This window comes from Neoarius graeffei, chromosome 22 (genome assembly GCF_027579695.1).
Source record: "Neoarius graeffei isolate fNeoGra1 chromosome 22, fNeoGra1.pri, whole genome shotgun sequence".
NCBI lineage: Eukaryota > Metazoa > Chordata > Actinopteri > Siluriformes > Ariidae > Neoarius > Neoarius graeffei.
Genome location: NC_083590.1, coordinates 58,564,398 through 58,582,174, shown reverse-complemented (window position 1 = coordinate 58,582,174; position 17,777 = coordinate 58,564,398). Strand labels below are relative to the sequence as shown.

The following is a 17,777-nucleotide window of genomic DNA, read 5'->3' as shown; positions in this document are numbered from 1 at the left end:
GTCGTCACAGTTTGTGTCCCTATCTGCACGGTAACGCTACTATCGAGCCATGCCCATCGGAAACAGTTCTTTATCCCGTTTGATTTATCGATTTCCCTGGCAGAGCCCCAGTGGGGGCCCAGGGGGCGGGAGCTAATGATTTTTGGCTTTTTTTTTTTTTACCCCAAAACCATTAATTTTATCAGCAAGAAGTTGCAATTTATTTGGAAATAAATTCCCCTTCTTGGTGGACTACCAGGTGAAAATGATTAATATGGGACAAGAGACTTGTTTTTAATCAATTCACATTTGATGATTTCAAAAAAAAAAAAAATCAATGCACCTTTTAATATAAACGAGCTCTACAGTATTATATTTTTGCTATTCATGTCTTTGAATACTCTAATCCTTTAAAATGAAGTGCAAACCAGAAAAAAAAAGTTCTATCATATAATTCTCTTAAGCTTTCTTCTGATATTATCATGGTAGCAGGAGGTCTTGCATATTAAGCAGGCAACATTCAACATCACTTATCACTTCCCTTTCAACTGTTGTGTGTACTAACGAGGTTTTATCTGGACAGGACGTTGTGTAATCAGGCATGCAAACTGGTCAGGGGTGAAAAAGGTGAGAAAGGTGCAGAGACACACGGCACGCGCGCAAAAGTACATTTCGTAGTCTACGTGACAAAAATTGCAATCAGTGACATCTTGAATTTAATACAGTACAAAATAACTTTCCATAAACATGTCTTTATTGGACAACAATTCAATTCAAGTGGACGCTTTCTTTACAGCCATTTTTTTTTTTTTCTTTTTGGCCTGCACCAGGAGTTCACAGGCCCTCTTCCTGTGTTTAGCTGCGTGCCTCAGCCTGGCCTGCTTCTCCTTCTCAGCCACCTGGGCTTTGCTTGCTGTTGCACTGTGAGACCATCCACATTCAGCATTTTTCAAACGCTGTTGTCGCTGGCGTTTGTCAGCTGTTCCGGCTGTCCGGATGTTTTTGCACAGCACACGATCCACCTCCCCACAAGACACATCCTCCCTTTTAAACAACTCCACGGCTGATTTCCCTCTTGCCAGGTGGTTATATTTTACAGTTTGAATGGCATTGCAGGTCACAACTTTCATATTCCCGCTTTTGGAGTCAATCACTTCATTCATTAGACTGAAGGCTGACTCCACCCTGGGGCCATGGAAGATGGACAGAGCACTTTTCACTAGTGCAGTGAGGGCCTGACATTTCTCCTTCTGAAAGATGTGATCCCACCACTCCACCAAGCAATCTCCCTCCTTGTAGACAGGCAACGCCAGATCCACACTGAACTTCAGGATTTCTTGGTGGACATCACAGCCTGGTGGAAGGAGGTGGCTCAACATTCCACTCAGCCTCTTCAGTTGGATGGGTCCTTGAGAATGGCTTCTCAAAAGTGGGTCCAGAGCGGAGAGGGTCTTCAGGGTCTGGCTGTTCAAGGGAAGCTTTGCCTGCATATATGCAGCAGTGGTTGTGTAGGCCGTTTTTAGCTTCTCCGTAAATGGCTTCAGCAGCTAAAATATAGTGCAACAAAGTTAATGATCAGTGCATATTCCCAATATATGGCTAGAACAGTTATTTAATGGTTCCTATGCTGCAGAGTACTTACAGCATGATTTGGAGTCTTTGACCTGAATGTGTCTGCATCCTGTCCAACATAGATCTCTCTTGCAGGCAAAATCATGTGGTCTTCCAAGACCAGGTTAACAAGAGCCCTGGGTGACAATGCTGTGAAGTACTCCCCCTTAATGAAGCAGGCCAAGGAGGACATGAACAGCTCAAGCTGTTTTTCATGTAGCTTGTGCACCAATGTTTCACTTCCCTGTGAAAGGAAAAACATTAAATTACACTTAGCTGACACTTTTATCCAAAGCACCTGCCAGTTATTTAGGTACAGAGTATTGGTTACATTCCCTGGAGCCATGTGGGGTTAGATGCCTTGCTCAAGGGCACTTCCACCATGGATGAAGGTGTACACAGGAGTCCATACTCATTCTTCCTACAGGTTAAGAGTGGGATACAAACATGCACCCTTCCAACCCCAAGACCAACTCCCTTACTATTAGGCCATACAATCCCTGAAATATGCGTAAATATGTGTATGATAAACAAACACTGTTCAATGGTCAACAGTTATAGTCATGACAAACAAAAGGCAAATAACCACCTGGAAAACCATGACGTACTCCTTAAAAATGGCCAGGACACCAATGTAAACACTGAGCTGCAGCTTTGTGATTGTCTCCTGATGCCAGATTTTTTGGCACACCCTCTTCTTGCGATCTTTGCCCTGCTGAGTCATACCTATGTGAAGACATAAATAACAAATTACTTTGTCGATAACTACTCACAACTTGTACCTTTATTGACCATGTCTGAAAGATGCAACTGGGGATCAGTGATCTTCACCTTTCCTCTTGAGGTCTTCATGCATCAACCTGATCCTGCTTTTTCCTGCCTGACTCAGACCGTATTGGGTGTATAAGGCTTCCAGGGGCTCTTGGTACAGTTCCTGGTCCTCCACGCTTAAGTACCCAAAATACAGGATAAGCTGGTAGCATGCTGCAAGTGCTCATGCTGGCATCATATGCTGAAAGCCAGCGATGGTTTACAAACCCCCTCTGAGGACTGGAGGCAGGAATGTTCAGCATGAGGCATAGCTCCTTAAAGTACTGCACCTGACCAACAGATAATTTGTGAAATTACTGAATTATACCTAAAGTTTCTCTGATTTAAGAGCCCAATACCTAGTCCAGCAATTATATTTTAGATATCAATTCCTCTGTATATATGTTTCATACATCTTGCCAAATGCAGTGGAAATCTAGTAATGTATTGCTATCCACTGCAACTATGGTACCAAGGTCTGAGTACTTAAAGATATGTTCCTGTTATATAAAGTCCCTTTTTGGTTGTCTAAGATGCAAGATTGGTTGCCACATTCTCTAAAGGAAGAAAATACACAACATTAAATTTTGTTTCATTTGTACCTGATCTGGGCACCACTGGTGGTCCATCTGCAGATCACTGAATAACTGCTCCAGGTGACATTCAAATGGCTCTGCAAATTTCTTTGCACAATTGTGCATATGGTGACAAGAGTCCCATCTATGTCAAGAAGGCCTGGACAGTGCTGATGGATTCTTGTCTCCAAGCCAGTCTTGCTTCCTCTCATGACCGCACATGAATCCATCAAAATGCTTACCAGGTTTCTCCATGGTATGTTGTTCTGGTCGAAGAACTGACAGAGCTCTCTCTCCAAGCTGGCAGCAGTACCTTTTAAGATCTCCAATGTTCCTAGATGCTCAACAACAACTTTCTTCAGATCGTCGTGGTCGTAGCTCACGAGCATGGACAACACCTTCAGATCATAAATTGTGAAGCAAAATAGTTAGATTAGAGTCTTAATTGATCTTTTGTGATTCACATCTCACATACAAGTACATACACGCATATATTACTGTATAGCCTACCTGAGATATGATTTAAGGTGATTGTATTATGAAACTAAACATATGGAATTGAAACACTCAAGAAAAATACTGACTCAAAAGATTACCTTTTTGTTGTTGTTTGTTGTACTTTCATCTATGTTCAAAGAAAAAGGTCTACTCCTCAAGTAGGAGAAAGTCCTTTCCGAGTAGGTCCGCCCCAATCCATGTACCATCTTGTAAGCGGCTGCTGTCCTTGAAAGTTTCATTCCTTGCAATGCCACTTTGTCCTTTGCAAGGGTCTGAGCAAGTTCAACAATAACTGGAGCTATACAGAAGGGCAGCGAGCGCCCTGCAAGTACTCCAAGCACCATGGCCTAGAACAGGAAAATTATTTCAAATTGGGTACTAACACATGGATCAGGTTATGTTTGGAACACACCTCTCTATAATGTAAACAATCTAAGCATGTATATTTGGTTGTATACTGACCCAGCCTAGGCCCATCTCAACTGTAGTATCTTAACATGACAATCTGTGCAATAACCTGGATGACTAATGGCCAATACCAGCTTGCAAATAGGACCTGTGTGTGTGTGTTTCTCTTTTGCACCAGTAGTTTTTATTCTATTATTCTATACTGTGATGTAAATATCCCCGTTTTTATATATACCTTTTTGTAAATAGCCAACTGTGTTGTACAGCATATCTCTTTGTCTGCACTTAAGTGAGTGAGCTGTACAACCAGGGACTAAAATTAGCACCAGCCAAATGCTGGTAAAACATGAGTGGCTGGTAGATTTGGGACACAGAATAATAAGTTACTGTTGAGTGGCCGGTAAATTGTACCATTTATTTGTCAGTGGCCGGTAAAGTTTGATATTTTGTGAAGTTAATTTTCACCCCTGTGTACAACACAGTGGGCTATTTACAAAAAGGTATTGCTGCCTGTGCTATCTAACAGACCTGCCCCACCTACTGCTGCATTTGCAATGCAGTTTACTACAGGTACCGCCACCTTTCCCTGAAACTGCTGCCTTATGGTCTCTGGGCCCTGAGTTGGTTGGCTCTGGCTTGCCTGACTCTGCCTTGCTGATGCTGGGAGGAAAGTGTTGGCAACACTGTGTGTGGATGCAATGATTTCCATCTTCTTCTTATGTATTTCTGTTTGGACGTGAGCCATCAAAGCATGGCTGCCCTTTTTCGCATAGTTTATGTCCTTGTGGCAGAGGACACACCTGGCCAATCCCTGTCTGTCAATTTTCTTAAAGACATCACCTATGTAAAATGACACCTCGTCCCTTCACGGATACCTTGCCCTCCAGTTTAAGCCAGGTCCACTTCCAGCTGCATTTTATTTCAGCATCCAGCTTTTTAACAGCTGCAGCGTCCTCCTCCCCTAACACACTCATTCTACAAGAATAATGTTGTGTAAGTGGTACATCAGTACTATTAACTGTAAACCACTCTCTTTACTGTGTTCAGAGATCACAGAGGCTAAAGCTGTACAACAGCCAAAAGTAATTGACTTTGAATGGTGACAAGCGACAAAAGCTACAGCAGCGACTAAACAACAATGGCAACAAAGCGACTTTACACTACAGCTTTAGTAGCCTCTGGTCTAAATAAGCCTTTCCTGACGTCTCCTCTCACGCTAAAAAAAAATTGCGCCGAGTCAATGGATGAAGGCAGAACAGTGTACAACACGAGACGGGCCAGTTTTCGCTATTTTTAGATGGCTCAGAACCATTATGTTTCAATGAATCAATAAATAACAATCCTGGCGACCAGTGTTTCTGTTACTTAGTGTTGACAACACAAGTTTGACGCTAATTTCATTAAAATATCTAGCAAACAGGAGCAAATCATTTTCCACTGGAGCTTTACTAGCTCTCGCGGTGTTCAACGCAAGTTGTAGCGAACGGTGACTAAACCCATGTCAAGAGTTCCCCAGTAACTTCGATACTACCAGAAAATATAAAAATAATTGGAACTATTACTTGTGCTTGTACATTGCTTGCGCTCTACAGCCAGAGCAAGCTAGAACAAACGGTTGTCATGGGGATTTGAAAAGACGCTTGGTGCTTATTTTTAGGAGAAAAACACCCTGTCGGCTTTCTAGCTCTCGAAAAAAAAACTATTTGAAAACCATCCATTGTGAAGAGGGAATTTCTCTATACCACGCCACTGAGCTGATCATGTGTTCGTTTTCATATCTCTCATATCTGGCGACAGTAAGCTATAGCAGCTGGTATTTACATCTGTAGCCGTCTTATGGAGCTAGCTAACGTGTTATGTCTTAAACTTGATTTCAGCACGTATGTTAAAACATATTAGACAGTTACATTTATGTACACATTTCTGGCACTGTAAAAGACTTACCTCAACACGTAACAGCAACAAAATCCAACGACTTTTCCAGTTATTCACCCCCGAGCGCGCTGGAAACTGTTCCATTGGTATGTTCAGATCCAGTCGCGAGATGAGGTTGCCAGATCTCTCTATAAAGGTGACTTTGCGGTCTGAATCTGTGGAATATTCGTAAGCGAGGACTGGCAACCAGCAGTGGGTTGCGCACCAGCTGATCAGAACTCCAATGGAAAAGAAGCACGTGTTACTGTTTATCTCGATTGGCTGTAACCTTGTAAGTGAAATGTTTGGCAACAATAACGTTGTAGCCTGCCTACCCCCCCCCAAAAAAAAAAAAAAAAAAAACTCTTCGGATCTACACGATTCACACAAGTGACCTATTTTGGGACCAAAACGGCGAATTTCGCCGAAAGGTGAGGAGTTTGCATGTGTGTGTAATGCAATACAGATACCATACAGTCAATCTGAAGATTAAGATGGTGATTTTGAGTTAAAGAACAGGCATGTACAATTGGCATTACATATTGGAAATTTTTTTTTAATCAAAAACTAAGTTCATCTTGGCCTAAAAAATTTGGGCAGACGCTCCCGCGCGGCACATACCAGCAATTCCCCCTATGAAATGAGCAATAAGTAGGAGAGTTATACACGGCATCATACCTAAAATTTTATCAGAAATATAGATATGATACTATGATTCTCCCCAATGTGCTACATTAGATAAGCTAACCCCATTTATAAAAGATACACACATATGACGTGTATTTGATATATATATGATGTATATTCATACATTGTTACTTTACGGAAATCTTCAGTAAGTTTGGTCTTTTCATGACAGCCTGTTGTAGGCCTAAATATAATGCACATGAACTGACACTCCTCACCTCAACATGTCCTTTACAATCATTTAAGCCACCATGGGCAATGCTAAAATCACTGCTGCAAACAGTACATCGCGCGAAACTGTAATTATTGCTTACCCTTATTAGACAGGGAGATTCTTTTGTGTAATCTGAGGTGAAGTGGGTTTTGTATTTTTGTTTTTTGGGGCGCGCGCGTGCTCTCTCTCTGCCATGCCGATCCTGTTGGCTGCACTGACTCAACTGAAAACTTCGGTCCTTAAGAAAAGGGATAAAAGCCCGCCCATACTGAAAGCTGATTGGCTTATTTTGCTGAGTAACCCAGTCAGGATGCTCTTTGTCTAGCATGCGCTACATGAACAGGCACACTCGCAGTCTCTCTCGAGCTTCATCATATGCGCACATTCTAAGATGCGCGATGCAGACATTGTTTCGCGTGCATGCGCTTGCTCTAGATTCCGGGAGATATTCTCCAATTTGCGGGCATCAGGGAGCCGCTATCAATATGCGGGAGACTCCCGGAACTTCCAGGAGACTCGGGATGTCTGCGTTATAAGGTGACCACAGATCGTTAACCATACACACACCCCGGAACCCCCCCCCCGAAATTTTCTCAACAGATTTACACATTTCACAAAAATGACATTTTCAGCGGGAAAAACTCGGAATTCCGCAGAAAATTCTCATCCCTGTGGTCTGTGGGAAACACTGAAGTTTAAAGGATTTGGGTACATAGCTAATCAGGCCTAGACATTAAGCATTTACCACTGGTGGCCCATTGGGCCAGTGGAATTGAAAAGTTACTGGCCCAAATGGAAAATGTGGTGGCCCGAATGCGTGCGGTACCCGAACCACAGCTGCCGCAGGCAGCCGCTGCAAGCACCATAGGTGCTTGCACAAAGAGGGGGGTCTGGGGGCCCTCCCCCGGAAAATTTAGATTTTTCAATTCATATTCGTGCATTCTGGTGCATTTTAAGGTGAAATTAATGAAAATAAGATTATTCATATTTTGCTAACATTATTATATCTTTATTGTTTGTTCACATTGATATTTTATTGTTTGCATTTCTTGTTCTATCAATTTCTTAGTTACATTTAAAAATTTCCTTTGTTCTTGTTCTCTGTTCGTTTAACACATGCTGTTGATTACTGTTTTACATTAACAATTGTTTGTATAAGTTTTGCCTCACCATGCAACTAACTTGTTTATAGAATAAGCTTTGCCTGTAACCCACCCTGTGTGATGTAGACATATTTTCCTTTTTTGTCATGGTTTCAACTTTGGCTCATATATTCTCAACATCGTAGATACTGAATTCTCAACACTGTAGATATTCTTATAGAAATAGAGGTACAATGAACTTTTTAAATACACCTTTATACAATAGCCACAAGACACACACACAGGCCAGTCCCAAGTCTGGATGAAAAGTGAGGGTGGCATACTAACCCTTATCATGCTGGATTTAAATGGGCATTTTTATTGCCCATGAAGAAGTTTTATTTCTTAATTAATAAAATATCATGAGAATCACTGACAAACCATACATTTCCTGAAAGGGTGGACTTTGGGGAATAATCTAGTGAGATTTTTGCAAAGCCTTACCTGCTCAGGGGTGATTTATAACCCTAATTACCTGTTAATTAGCTAATTAACAGGTATGCTCAGGTGAGCCAAAAAGGGGTGAAATGTTGTGTTTTTTTAATAAGACAAGATATAAACACCAAATTTTCAGGATATCTCCTTGAGGGAACTAGTAGTACATTTTTGCAAATTCAGCTCATTTGCATAAACTGTTGCCATGGCAACAGCAGATACCCTAGCAACTGGGGGTATACTGGGTTTAGCATGGTCTGGTTGTACCAGAGAGGGTCAGAATAGTTATTTTTGTTGTAATGAACTAATGTAGACCTAGTTTGGCTATTTTGATAGATTTCATCATCTTTGGATATTTGAATAATATAATATAATGGGATCAGATCTAATTTACCACATTATTTTATCTGTTCTTCTACTTCAGTCATAGCAACCAACATTTATACTTAATTCTTTAATCATTAAAAGTTGATAGACGTGTAGCCATATTTCTTGGCAGTGTATCCTGAAATTTTGATATTAATATACAAAGTCTGAATGATTTTACACCATCTGAAGCTAAAGCGCGTGTGTTGAAATGCTGTTTTACGATTTGGCGAGTTGTAAACCGAGCGTGACGTCGCGCGCCCTGATTTGCTGCCGAGTTCAAAATGAAGCCGTTCGTTAACACCCGATAGTTAATTTATGCACGATCGTATTTAAACTGTTTAACTGGCCTTGGCCAGGTTAGGGAGCGTGGAGTTTGAACATATTTCTATTTGAATTTCACCGTTCTGATGGTCTCCTTGCCGCAACCGTCTTCATCTACAAGATGCGATTTTCCCGCCAAAATGACGCTTCCGAACATCTCCGAAGATGCACGAAGACGACACACTCCTGCCGCGGAGCGGAGCGTGACGAAAAGATGGTGGACCTCGTATCAAAAAGGTGCATTTTACGAACAATTTGTTCACAATTCTGGGTAAAATATGAGTAATAAAATTTGTTAATTTGTATCGAAAACGTACTGGCCCGCCCGGGCCACTGTTTGGCCAAATTTAGTGGCCCGAAAGACGTAAAAAACACCGCTGGGCCATCGGACAAGTGCTAATGTCGAGCCCTGGCTAATCCTAAGAGAAGAATTTATTTTTAAAAGTGGTTTAATTACTTCAGGTATTATCTGTTTGAATAGTTGTGTAGGTAAGGGATCTAGTACACAAATTGAGGATTTTGATGAGATTAATGAAAGTAGTTCGATTTCTCTAAGGGGAGTAAAACATTCTAATTGCTGATCTGATGGTTATATTGTTAACTACAGGGTTACTTAAATTGTCACTTCAGTTGTCTGACCTTAAATTCGTAGTTTCAATATTTTGTCGGATAGTTTCAATTTTGTCCTTGAAAAAAATTCATGAAGTCGTTGCTACTACATACTGCAAGTGTCGATAGTGGTCTTACTCCTGGTTAATTCTGCTACAGTATTAAATAGGAATCTAGGATTATCATCATCTTCTATTTGGGAGAAGATATATGTTGATCTAGCAGCACTAAGAGCTTTTCTATACTGCAGGAAGCTCTCCTTAGGCCAAAAAAAAAAAGTGTTTTTTTCCGGTTACGTAGATTTCAAAACTAGGGTCGGTAGGCAGGCATTTTTTTTTCAAGATGGCTGCCATAACCTATATTTAGACAGGAATAATTTCACAAAATATAATGAATTTCTTTGCAGGTCACCTGAGTTACCACCTTCTGATGAATCTGATGCAGCATGAGACACCTTTTAACATGAATTTTTCTGTAAATATAACAGCTCAATACACCATGAGAGAAAGAGAGCAGCCCCTCCCCTCTCTGCTCCCTGAGTGGAGCTCATCGCCTTGGTAACGGTGCAGGGAAAAGACACAATATAACAAGCAAAGAGCGCTTTTTCTCTCAGAGTTCCCTCTCCTCAAACAACGCTGATTTACACAGAAACGAAAGGAGCTATTCACAAAATTCTTTCACATTGAGTGCTACAAGGCTCCCATGAACACATTAATGTAATTTTTTTTGTCCCTAGTGTAAAATATGTGGCCACTAGAGCGAGTTAAAAACAAGTGACTTTTCTGATTTTGCAGTAAAAGCGATGCCAGGTTTATAATGTGAGTCTATGGGAGAGCGCGGCTGTCCTCTCCTTACTTTCAGGCTTCTCATTCAAAAACTGTAAATCCTATCGCTCAGGTACATTTTGTGAATCAAGACAAGTGTGACTACAACTTTTGAGAAAATTGTGTGTGTAGAGTGAAAATTGTGGCTGAAAAAACAGTTTAAATGAGAAAGTTAGAGCTTTTGGGCGGCACGGTGGTGTAGTGGTTAGCGCTGTCGCCTCACAGCAAGAAGGTCCTGGGTTCGAGCCCCGGGGCCGGCGAGGGCCTTTCTGTGTGGAGTTTGCATGTTCTCCCCGTGTCCGCGTGGGTTTCCTCCGGGTGCTCCGGTTTCCCCCACAGTCCAAAGACATGCAGGTTAGGTTAACTGGTGACTCTAAATTGACCGTAGGTGTGAATGTGAGTGTGAATGGTTGTCTGTGTCTATGTGTCAGCCCTGTGATGACCTGGCGACTTGTCCAGGGTGTACCCCGCCTTTCGCCCGTAGTCAGCTGGGATAGGCTCCAGCTTGCCTGCGACCCTGTAGAAGGATAAAGCGGCTAGAGATAATGAGATGAGATGAGATGAGTTAGAGCTTTTTTTTTTTCAAGCTGCCTACACTCTAAACTCCTGAGCTCCACTGAAGTGTAACGCCATAGACACCCATTATAAAGCCGGAATTTCTCCAGATTTGATCATGGTGTTTGATCTGTGACTGTTCAAAAAGTATAGAACCTAGCAAAAAAGTTGAATGCCAGATCCACACAGGAGAATTTTGTCTCCATTTTAAAGTTTGAATCATGTCTCTAGGTGAAAGACAAAATAAGCGTTATCTCTGCTTCTGTTCCCTCCGACGGCCCCGACACACTACTGCCTCCGCCGAGTGCGCGCACACACACCGCATGTCGGGGCCGCGGATGAGTTACTCGCCCTTGATCAACGAAGTCGGCGGGGAATTTGTGGTTATTATCGGTACAAACAGCGCGAATCACAACTTAAATGAGTGCTGTTCAGTTTGACATTGTCAGTCCGTTAGATAAACATTTAATTTTATTAAAATTGAAAATTAATATTTAGAACCTGTGGGCTACAAAAATAAGTCATTAAAGTAGCCGGCTGGACTTAATTGTGTAGTCGGCTGTATGGCCGGCAGCCGGCGCTTGTGGAAAGCCCTGATTTTCCCAGTGAGTGACAAAAACTTCCGGTTCACATGGTTGGGTTATATGTAAAAGTCACGACTGGGAAAAAAACGAAAAAAAAGTTTAGGGTCGGGCCGTACGGATTAGGGTCGGTCGGGTAACCGGAAAAAAAACACTTTTTTTTGGCCTTATAAGCTAATTTGAATGCTACCAATTTTGTTTGATGCCATTTACTTTCCAATTTTCAAGTGGTCAGTTTTAAAGTGCAAGTGTCATGGTGATACCAGGGTGCTAGTTTTTTCTCTTGAATTATTTCCTTTTAAGAGGAGCTACATTATCTAAAGCAGTGGTTTTCAAAGTGGGGGCCGTGGCCCCCTGGGGAGCCACCAGGGGGCGCTAGGGGGGCCTCAGGAAGTTGGAGGGACGATAACAAAAAATTGCGAAAAAAATATATACATTTTAAAATTATTAAATATATTGTAATTATTTTTTTTAATCATTATTATAAAATATAACTTAATAATAATACATCATATCGAAACGTTGTTTGCCATGCTCATCTCTCCGATTGCCTGTGACGTTGCGGTTTGCGCCATTTATCAAGTTGCTTTGCTCCTCAAACTAGCGTACTGCTAGCGCAAAATGGACAGGTTTTTGAAGAAGAGACCGAAGGAACAAACCAACAGCTCTGCGAGGCACTGGTCACAAAAAGGATGGATAACGAGTTGAATCAGGTACTACAGGAGGTTATACAAGTAGTGAATTTTATTAAAGCCCGTCCCATGAAACACAGACTGTTTACCTTGCTTTGTAATGAGATGGGCGCTCGTTTTGAGGGGCTGCTGCTTCACTCAAACGTGCGCTGGCTGTCACGGGGCGCAGTTTTGAACCGTGTCTATGAGCTGCGGAGGGAGGTTGCGAGTTCCTCTCATCTGAAAAGCATCAGCTGGCAGATCGGTTCACCGATGCAACCTGAATCCGCAAACTTGCAGACATGTCAGACATTTTCCAGCATCTAAATATACTGAATCAAAGCATGCAAGGACGTGACATGTACCGTACATACTCCAGATGCAAGACAAAGTGCGTGCTTTTTCCAAAAAGATCATGCTGTGGTCAAACAAGCTCCAGGAGGGAGTTACAGAAATGTTCCCACTACTTCACCAGGAGCTGCTGTCATGTGATTATTTGGGCTCCGTCTCTCCATTGATCCAGTCCCACCTGGAGCACCTCCAAGGATATTTCAAAGACTATTTCCCTGACCTCGAAAACACACATTTAAACTGGGTTAGGAACCCCTTTGCCCCCGGTGTCGGTTCTAGTCTGGACTTAAAGTCACAGGAGGAGCTGATTGAGATGACAAACTCAGGGGATTTAAAAATGGACTTTGAGGCTCTTCCCCTGTCTAACTACTGGCTACATGTAAGAAAGGACGATCCCAGCTTGGCTGACAGGGCATTGAAATGCCTTCTCCCTTTTACAACAACCTACTTGTGTGAGTCTGGCTTTTCAACTTTAAAGGTACTCAAAACCAAACATAGAGCATGTCTACATGTGGACAATGACATGCGTATGGCACTGACGGAGATTAAGCCCAGGGTTGACAAACTACGTAGGAGCCACCAAGCCCATCCCTCCCACTAGTGTAAACTGTCTGTCACTCCCAGACACACACAAAATTGAGAGTGGTTTGATTTCTTTTGTGCTCTTCTTATCAACAGTTTGTTGAAAAGTTTATTGTTCAGTGCGAAAATATTTGTGTTGAAAATGTTAGTTAATAATATTCTTATGCTAAACAAATGTAACAAATTATTGACTATTGAATAAAAGTAAGAGAAAACATTCTAAAAGTTGATGTTTCTTTACATATTTTGTAGCATTGTCTGTGGATTTGGCAAAGGGGGTCCCCGGCCAGAAGCTAATGCTGTTTGGGGGGCCTTGGCATGGAAAAGTTTGGGAACCCCTGATCTAAAGTATAGCAGAACGTTGACTAAGCATTCAGTTGCCTGATCAAGTTCTGCAGGGGCTGACAATGACCCAATCAAAGTTTATAACTCTGGGAGATCATTTATAAAGCTTTGTGCAGTAGCTGACGTGAATGTACGTTTAATACAGTAGCGTGGTGAGGTGCATATATTATTAATCAGACATATTTTGAATGAGATGAGATAATGATCAGAGATAACTTCAGACTGTGGAAGTGTGACTATATTTTCTATGTTTAACCCAAATGTTAGTATTAGATCGAGAGCGTGACCACCATTATGGGTCGGTCCTATGACACCGCTTAAGCCCTACTGAAACCAAAATGGAAACAAACGCTGTTTTCAAAGGGTCTTCTGGGTTATTGAAGTGAATATTAAAATCTCCGACAACTAAAGCTCTGTCTAAGGAAATAACCAGGTCTGAGATAAAATCTGCAAATTCAGAAAGAAACTCCGAATATGGCCCCGGGGGCCTGTAAATAATAAGTAACGGAATTAACTGGGTCGACTTATTTTTCAAGGCTACATACATTATATTAGTAATGGCTCAAAATTAACTTTTTTTCTTTGTGTCCCCCAGTGGTCCCGAATTCTGTGTTGTATTGTCCTGAATGGAAGCAATAGTGTCCCCATTTTTTTCCTCTCTGAAATAACCAGTGGTTAATATTATCATATGAAGTTACTATTATATTTGTAACTATGCGATTTTGAACCCTTTATATCATTTTTACAATAAGTCACAAAACACAAGTGACACATGTCCTATACATCATCTACTTCAAAATTACAGTTATTGCATTTTCAGTTTATTAAACTTTGGCGATCTCACTGTATGAATAGATACCCATTTATTTAAAGGGGCCCAACTAGCTCATTCAGAAAATGTTTCAACTCACTACATCTGCAGTACACTTTAGTTGAAAATAAGACCCCTTTTATGTTCATTTCATCTACTTATACCTTGAATATCTGTTGGCATATGAGTGATTCCACGCTTATGGGTACTGAAATGGGGACATGAACTTATTTTTAAAAATTCACCTAAAACCATTTATTTTTTTACCATCAGGTCACAAAACATGTAATCTTTAATGAATGATATGTTAAAAGATAACTTTAATTTTCTGAGATGTAATAAAAACATATTTATATGCCAAAGTCAAGCCTATGAGTTCCAAAATGATGTCCGTTACATTACTTCTGTTACGATTGTCCATCTCGTGTCTGTTACAAATTAATTACAATCTAGCTATATACCATGTTAATCTTATTGAAAGAATGTGTATTTATTCTACTACACGTTTATTAATTATATTTGCTAAAACATCACCTTCTTATGTTTCAAAAAGTAATTCTACATTGTTAAAATTGAGAATATATATATGTCCACAACACTTCTGTTACGTTCTGACTTTGGCATATAAATATGTTTTTATTACATCTCAGAAAATTAAAGTTATCTTTTAACATATCATTCATTAAAGATTACATGTTTTGTGACCTGATGGTAAAAAAAGAAATGGCTTTAGGTGAATTTTTAAAAATAAGTTCATGTCCCTATTTCAGTACCCATAAGCGTGGAATCACTCATATATAAGGCCAACTTATCATTTTCACCATTACCGTTATCCATTTTTATGTAATATACCTGTTGCCCCATTCAGAGATGTTTTGAAAGCCATCAGCCATATCATCAATGGATGAAATGCCCTTGAGCAAGGCACCTACCCCAACATTGCTACAGGGACTGTAACACTGTAAAAACTGTAAAGTCACTTTGGATAAAAGTGTCATATCATATAAGTGCAAACAAAGCAATGTAATGCAAGTTTTTTTATTGTAACCTTTAGTCATAGAAATCATTTACATTATTTACAGTGACTTTTCTGATTTTGCAGTCACAGCGCAGCCACGTTTATAATGGCAGTCTATGGGGCTGAGCGCCTGTCCTCTCCTCACTTTCAGGCTTCTCATGCAAAAACTCGTTTTTAACTCGCTCTAGTGACCTCAGTTTTTACACTACAGACAAAAAAATTACATCAACATGTTCAGGAGAGCCTTGTGACACTCAATGTGAAAGAATTTTGTGAATATCTCCTTCCATTTTCGTGTAAATCCCCGTTGTTTGGAGGGTGCACTCTGAGCAATTACTGCCCCTTCTGTGTCTCTCAGCGCAGCGCGCGGGTGGGGGAGGGGCTGCTTGCTCTCACACACACACAGAAGGGACGGGCTGCTCCCTCTCAGACCCCTTTTCCACCAAATCAGTTCCAGGGCTGGTTCGGGGCCAGTGCTAGTGCTGGTTCACAACTCGTTCAACTTGCGAGCCAGCTGAGAACCAGTTTGCTTTTCCATAGCTCGTGGTGCCACGTCATTACGTCGCTGTATACGTCAGTTACGTCGCTACGTTTGCTTAAACCTTGGCGTGAATATCGAAGCAAAAACAACACGGAAGAAGCAGCAGCAGCAACAACAATAATGCATGACTTCACGTTTGTACAGCTGCTGCTTCTCGTCGCTTAAAAATGGCGATCTCTTGCGGTCTTGTTATTGTTGTTGGTCTTAACAACTCCGCCCCCCCGCTGACATAAGTGGTTCTTTCCTCTGGCCCAGCAGAGAGTTGGTGCTAGCCTGGAACTGGTTTTTCTGGCCCTAGAGCCAGTTCTTTGTCAGTGGAAACAGAAAACCCGGTTCCAAACTAAGCACTGGCCCCGAACCAGCCCTGGAACTGCTTTGGTGGAAAAGAGGCATCAGAGAGACACAGGCTTGTTGCCTCAAGGCAAATCATTCATTCACAGAGTGCAGCTCAGGCCCTAAAATTGTGACTGCTACGCGCACTGCATCACTCTCACAATTTCCCCCATGTAGAACTTTTTTTCTAGATCTATTTTTTTCCATTGTCCCGGGATTGTCCCAGATATGATCATTTTGTGTCCCGATGACATTTTTTATGGTCCCCAGGACGTCGGGACACCGTTAGTTTCGAGCGCTGAGTATAGATAAAATAAGTTTCCCATGGGAACTAGATTAAATTATTTTTATGTTTATCAGCAGCAGCATGAGAATGCTCAACAAAAATAGGCCTTTATTATTTGCTTTATTATAAATAAATTGTTGCTGATTCTATATCGTTAATTTCTGTTTAAATTTTAACATAATTTGAAAATATTGAGTTTCAAGTACTGTGGCTTGTGTGAAAATATATTCCACACAGCTAATAATGAACACTTTCTTTTTACATTATGCTAACATAAAAACCTTAAAAATGTGTGGAATATTTTGAAGTACAATTTGTACTGACTACAACTTCCAGTATTCAGTCAACACCAGAGGCCCTGTGAAGTGCGTTTGTGTGCGTCTCTCATTCTGGTCATCCAATATGGCGGTGCAAACATAAATCACGTGACCCCTGACGTCACACGGTAGCGGTCTACACCATGCGATTCTTCCAGTAACAATAATGGATGCCATTCCCTCTGGTATCCTAACCCTTCTAAGAGGGGCTGAAAAAACGGTTTGCTTACCATCTCTGGACCCCATATTGACCTCAGTGGATCATGTATGCTTCTCTGTCACATCCAAGAACAATAATTGCAATATCCACGCATTATTCCAGACAGATATCATCACTATCCCCTATGTGGTTCAGTACTGGACTGGTCTTGTTGGTGACCTGAACTGGAGCAGCGTGTGGAACCTCCCATACAGATACTTCTTTACAAACAAAGTAAGGGAGGCGTCTTTCAAACTGATTCATAGATACTATCCTGCCAAGCATTATATGCTTAAAAGAGAGACATTTGTGAGGACTGTTCATTGTGTGAGATGGACCCGGAAACAATAACGCACCTGTTCTGGCAACGTCCCTCTACCATCGCGTTCTGGACAGAAATAACCCGGTACATTACAGCCAAGCTTGACTCTGATTTTTCTCTGTGTTGGAAACATGTACTGTTTGGTTTCCATAAAAACAAAATAAAAAAAACAGAAATAATTATATATAATAAATTTGTTGATCATTTTAGGAAAATACCATATTCATAAAGCCAAGTTTAGTCGCTCAAAACCTTCATTTATAGCCTTCGAAAAGGAAACTGAACAGTATATCAAAATCATCTCCAACTCTAAAAACAAAGCTGCTAAATTCTCATTTGTGCTGATTATTTAATGTTTTTATTTGAAAACTCCCCCTGGCTCTTGCTTTGTTGTTTGTGTGTGTATTAATAACTGTATTTGTATTTTGTTGCTGTTATTTTTAATAAAGATTTAAAAAAAAAAAAAAGT

The 17,777-nt window shown here is 41.0% G+C and overlaps 2 protein-coding genes across 6 annotated transcripts in view; both read right to left on the bottom strand.

Annotated features, from left to right (window-relative positions):
• Positions 1-17,777, bottom strand: part of LOC132870988 (zinc finger protein 271-like) — a 96,955-nt gene that overhangs the window by 78,602 nt on the left and 576 nt on the right. The window lies entirely within an intron of this gene.
• LOC132871015 (uncharacterized) lies at positions 722-10,661 on the bottom strand. 5 transcript variants are annotated; one of them, XM_060905170.1, is made up of 7 exons: positions 4,757-10,661; positions 3,572-3,820; positions 3,003-3,373; positions 2,422-2,690; positions 2,180-2,316; positions 1,622-1,834; positions 722-1,526 (listed from the first exon to the last, which is right to left on the bottom strand). In XM_060905170.1, the coding sequence occupies exons 4-7, from the start codon at positions 2,444-2,446 to the stop codon at positions 753-755; spliced, it is 1,149 nt and encodes a 382-aa protein (XP_060761153.1). In that variant the 5' UTR covers positions 2,447-2,690; positions 3,003-3,373; positions 3,572-3,820; positions 4,757-10,661; the 3' UTR covers positions 722-752. The 5 variants fall into 5 exon arrangements, with proteins under 5 accessions (XP_060761153.1, XP_060761152.1, XP_060761154.1 ...); XM_060905169.1 differs by having other exon boundaries at positions 3,572-4,856; positions 5,826-10,661; XM_060905171.1 differs by having other exon boundaries at positions 5,826-10,661.

What these genes read in the sequence shown, in the direction of transcription:
- LOC132871015 (XM_060905168.1), bottom strand. Translation starts at nt 2,446, where the DNA reads ATGCATGAAGACCTCAAGAGGAAAG. An exon ending in TGAAGACCTCAAGAGGAAAG is followed by an intron (nt 2,317 to 2,421) that starts GTGAAGATCACT and finishes GTCTTCACATAG; the next exon opens with GTATGACTCAGCAGGGCAAA. An exon ending in AGTACGTCATGGTTTTCCAG is followed by an intron (nt 1,835 to 2,179) that starts GTGGTTATTTGC and finishes TTCCTTTCACAG; the next exon opens with GGAAGTGAAACATTGGTGCA.